The sequence below is a fragment of the Eimeria tenella genome, genomic scaffold, assembly GCF_000499545.2.
Source record: "Eimeria tenella Houghton genomic scaffold, Eth_scaff613, whole genome shotgun sequence".
Lineage (NCBI taxonomy): Eukaryota > Apicomplexa > Conoidasida > Eucoccidiorida > Eimeriidae > Eimeria > Eimeria tenella.
In genome coordinates, this window is record NW_013545738.1 from 1 (window position 1) to 4,810 (window position 4,810).

At 47.3% G+C, this 4,810-nt stretch overlaps 1 protein-coding gene across 1 annotated transcript; it reads left to right on the top strand.

Moving 5' to 3' along the window:
* Positions 1–1,859: 1,859 nt before the first annotated feature.
* ETH_00034260 (uncharacterized protein) lies at positions 1,860–3,164 on the top strand (the record flags this gene model as incomplete). Its single annotated transcript, XM_013380427.1, has 2 exons — positions 1,860–2,451; positions 2,677–3,164. The coding sequence occupies 2 exons, from the start codon at positions 1,860–1,862 to the stop codon at positions 3,162–3,164; spliced, it is 1,080 nt and encodes a 359-aa protein (XP_013235881.1).
* Positions 3,165–4,810: the final 1,646 nt, after the last annotated feature.

Below are 4,810 nucleotides of genomic sequence, written 5' to 3' on the forward strand. Positions count from 1 at the left end.
GTGGTGTATGTACACCCGACTGAGGCAGCAGCAGCTTCAGAAGGAAATATAAAATTAAAAATGATAAAAAATAAATGTATTTGGGGCAACAAAGATTTCAAAATAAAAATAAGAAAACGAAAAGTTCTGGTTCGTAATTTGCTGCGGGAGAAATGCCGCAGGGTGTACAGACACCCCAACAGCGATGGGGCAGAGACGCAGCAGCAGCAGCAGCAGCAACTGCAGCAATGGCTGCAGCAACTGCGGAAGCAGCATCTGCAGCGTGCTAGCAGCAGCAGCATTTGCAGCAGCAGCATCAGAAGCAGCACCTGCTGCAGCGCGTTAGCAGCGGCAATATTTAAGGGTGTATGGCCCAGCTGCTGCTGCTTCTGCTACTGGTTGTGTCATCGATGCTGCTGCTGCTGCTTGTGGCATTGCTGCTGCTGCTGATGGCTGTAGCATCGCCGCTGCTGCTGTCGCTGCTGCTTCAGCTGCCCGCGTCTCTATTAGTGCTGCTGATAACCTGTTGCTGCTGCTGCTGTTGGTGCACTGGATAATGAGAACGTACTAGCTAAAATAGACTCACAAGACCTGCTGCTGTTGGTGCTGCTGCTGCTTCTGTTGCTGCTGCTGCAGCTGCTGCTGCTGCTGCTGCGTTTGTGCTGCGTCGCTATTGCGGTGTCTGTACACCAGGCGGAATCTGCTTCCAGAAAATCAGGAGCCAGAACTTTTCGGCCTTTAGATTTTCTTTTTAAATCTTTTTTATTTCAAATATATTTAATTAAATTTATTTAAACTTTTCGGGTTTTCAATTCTGCGGGCATCTCCGGCAGCTCGAAGCCGCAGCCAACAGTGTTGAATGAGGCAAATGAGGTGAGTTGGGTCCTTTTTTCGGTTTTTTGTGTTCAATTTAATTAAATTTAATTATAAAGTTATTTTAAATGACATATTTGGCACTTTTTGGAATTAAAAACGGAAAATGCGGCGAAAAGAAAGGTTTGCTCACGGCCGATTCCGCGTCGCAACGCTCGGGTGTACATACACCTGGCGATCTACGCGGTTGCGGGCGCTGCCGCCGCCCTTTGGGTTTTTATTTGTGAAATTGTTTTATATTTTGAAATGAAATATAAATTTAAAAAGGAGAAAAATGAATCGCCTTAACATCCGGGGTGGACAGACAGCGCGTCGGCGCAGCTGCCTAGACACCGCATCGGGCGCGGGTGAAGGAAGGGGAAACGGGTTTTTTTGGTGTCTTTTTGAAAGGTTTTTTGTCCTGATTAAATGAATTGTATTATATTGAATTTAGGGCATTGTTTTAAAGTCCAAAAAAAGCAAAAAAAACCGATTTCAGCCGCCGCCGCTCGAGGTGTTTTGAGCCGGCCGGCGCTGTCGCTACCTCTTGTGGCTGGTCGCGAGCTGCGCCTACACCTGAAGGCTGGGAGGTTATTATTGCATTATTTCTGCTCATTTCGGGTTTAGTTTTGTTTAAACTTGCAATATATTCTTCTGCAAACTTCAAAAGGGCTTTTCCAGGGCCGCAGCAGCTCCACGCATCGAAGAGCAGCACTCGATTCACACTAGCTGTCTGTACACCCCAGCAGCAGCGCCGATTTGCTTCTCTTTTTCGGCAGCGCCTCCACATTTGCCTTTTTCTATTTTATAAAGTCACTCTAATCTGAATTTCACCTTTTTCTGTCCGAAGGTGTGCAACTCAGGGCCTGTTGCTGCTGCTGCTGCTGCTGTTGCTGCTGCAGCCGTTTGGGTGTATCGACAGCTCCCGGGCAGCCACAAAGGCCACACTATGAGCTTTTTCAGCTTCTTTGTTTGATTTTTTGACTTCAAATTTAATTAAATACCATTTAAGACTCTTTAACCCCTTAATGGCCCCCAAGAGAACCCGCAAAGTCCCGCAGCAGCAAACCAGCAGCAGCAAACTCGACACTCCCTCCCCCCTCGCCAAACCCAGCAAGATGAGCTCCCAAGAACGCGACCAGCAGCAGCAGCTGCAGCAGCAGCAGCAGCAAATGCAGAAGCTCCAGCAGCAGCAGCAGCAGCAGCTACTGCAGCAGCAGCAGCAGGCTGAAAAGGAAGCTATGGATACACCCCAAAAACCCCAACAGCAAGAACAAGCCACAAGAGAAACCACACCGGAGGAAAAGGAAGAAGACAGCCTTGTATCTCAGCAGCAGCAGCAGCAGCAGCAACTGCAGCAACAACAGCAACAACAGCAACAACAACAGCTGCTTCAGCAGGCGTCGCAGGAGCAGCGACAGCAGCAGCGGCTGCAGGACGAGCAAGAGCAGCAGCTGCAGCGCCAACAAGAGCAACAGCAGCAGCACCAAATGCAGCAAGAGCAGCAGCAGCGCCAGCAGCAGCAACAGCAGCAGCAGCAGCTGCAGCTGCGCTCTGCTGCACCTCAAAGGGTGTCTGTACACTGGAAGCAAGACGTGGTCGACAAGCTTCGGCTGCCTGGTAATTTTGCTGTTGCCGTTGCTGCTGCTGCTGCGTCGTTTGCTGCTACATCTGCTGCTGCACTGCTGTTTCGGCTCATTTCTGTTCCATTTTCCCAGCTGCAGCAGCTGCAACAGCAGCAGCTGCTGCTGCTGCTGCAACAGTCTTGGCGGAGCCCTTTGCACGTGTTTTCTTATTAATTCTTTTTCTACATGCTGCTGCTGCTGCTGCTGCTGGTGTGCGCAGGCCCCACGCTGACGCTGGCGCAGTTCCTGCAGGCCTTCGAAGACAGCAGCAGCGGCAGCAGCAGCAGCTTGTGCTGCTCTGTCTTTGAGCAGCTAAAAAGCGAAGGTCTTGCTGCTGCTCCTGACACAATTGCCATGCCAACTTTGCTGCAGCTGCTGCAGCAGCTGCACGAAACAGATATTAAACTCATCGTAGGCCTCACGCGGCAGCTCGTCAGCCACCTCAGGGGTAAGAGCAGCAGCAGCAGCAGCAGCAGCAGCAGATGCAGCAACAGCAGCAGCAGCAGAGCCAGACTGAGCAGTAGAAGCACAGCAGTAGAACACTCGCTAAGACACACACTGCAGCAGCAGCCGCAGCAGTCACAGCAGCAGCCTCAGCAGTCACAGCAGCAGCAGCAGCAGCAGCCGCAGCAACAGCAGCAGCAGCAGCAGCAGCAAATGCTGCAACTGTTTCCAATTGTTTTGCTGCAGACATCGACAGCAACTTGAAGAAGACCGAATCGAAATCTGCTGCTCATGAATTCGCCGGCAAATGGCTGCTGAGGTGCTGCAACAATTCATTTATTTATTTATTTTTAATTAATTAATTAATTATTTATTTTTAATTAATTGATTAATTAATTAATTCATTTGTTTTTTTTATTTATTATTTTTATTTATTGTTTTATTCATTTGTTGCTTACCATATCTCGTTTTCTATTTGTCTGGTCATTAGTTGTTCGCGCCTCAAACCCTACACCCTAAACCCTAAACCCTAAACCCTAAACCCTTAGACCTAAACTCTAAACCCTAAGCCCTAAACCCTAACATCTAAACTCGCCCTTTTTGTTCTGTCATAATTTCTGGCTTGCATATACATATAAATATAAACATAAATATAAATATAAATATAAATATAAATATAAATATAAATATAAATATAAATATAAATATAAATATAAATGTAAATATAAATATAAATATAAATATAAATATAGATATAGATATAAACATAAATATGAATATAAATATAAAGATAAGGATAAATATTAATATAAACGTAAGTATAAATATAAACATAAATATAAATATAAACATAAATATAAATATAAACATTAATATAAATATAAATATATAAATATATAAATATAAACAAATACAAAATATGGTGCTGCTTCTGCTGCTGCTGCTGTTGTTGCTGTTGCTGCAGGTACTTCAACTGCCTGGTGGAGGGCTGCGCAGCAGAATGTTCTTTGCTGCTGTCCCGAAGGGCCCCACAGTTTGCTGCTGCAGCATTTAAGCAGCAGCTGCAGCAAGCAGCACCTTATTGGGAAAGGGCCCTAGCAGCTGAACACCAACTCACCCTTGAACAGGCCCACCTTGTGAGTCCCCTAGGGTTTAGGGTTTAGGGTTTAGGGTTTGGGGTTTTGGGATCCTGGTTTCACTTCCTCTTGCTTCCCTTTTGACATTTCTCATGCCCCAATGAAAGTTATCCATTTTATTTGTTTATTGTTTTATTTATTTGTTCATTTATTATTTAATACTTATTATTTAGGGTTTAGAAGTAATAAATAAGTGTTTGTAATGGTTTGTTTTTTTGCTTCTGCTGCTGCTGCTGCTGCTGCAGCTACTGGCAAAGTGCCTCCAAAACATGCAGGTGGAGCTGGAGCGCGATGTGGAAGAGCTGCGTTTGCTGCAGCTGACAGCAGCAGCAGCAGCAGCAGACCGCGAGGCTTCTGCTGCAGCAGCAGAGCGGCTGCGGAGCCTGGCTGCAGCTGCCGACGGGCCACAGCAACCCGGACAAGACCCAGCAGCAGCAGCAGCAGCAGCAGCAGCAGCAAGAGGAGGAGTTCTTGCTGTTCGATATACTTATGAAGATGGCACTGAAGTTGTAAACCCTGCGCATTTGCCTGAGGGGGCTCGGCTGGCGGAGCAGCAAGCAACAGCAAACTTGCAAGCTGCTGTTGCTGCTGCTGCTGCTGCTGCCAAGGCTGCGGAGCAGCAGGCTCTTGCTGCAGCAGGCAGCATGACCCACGCCTCCCAGCTGCAAGCAGCATACAACAAAAGCAGCAGCAAACCAGACGACGCGCTGCAGCAGCTGCAGCAGTTCTACAAGCAGCAGCGGCTGCAGCTGGAGCGCCAACACGCCCTAAGCC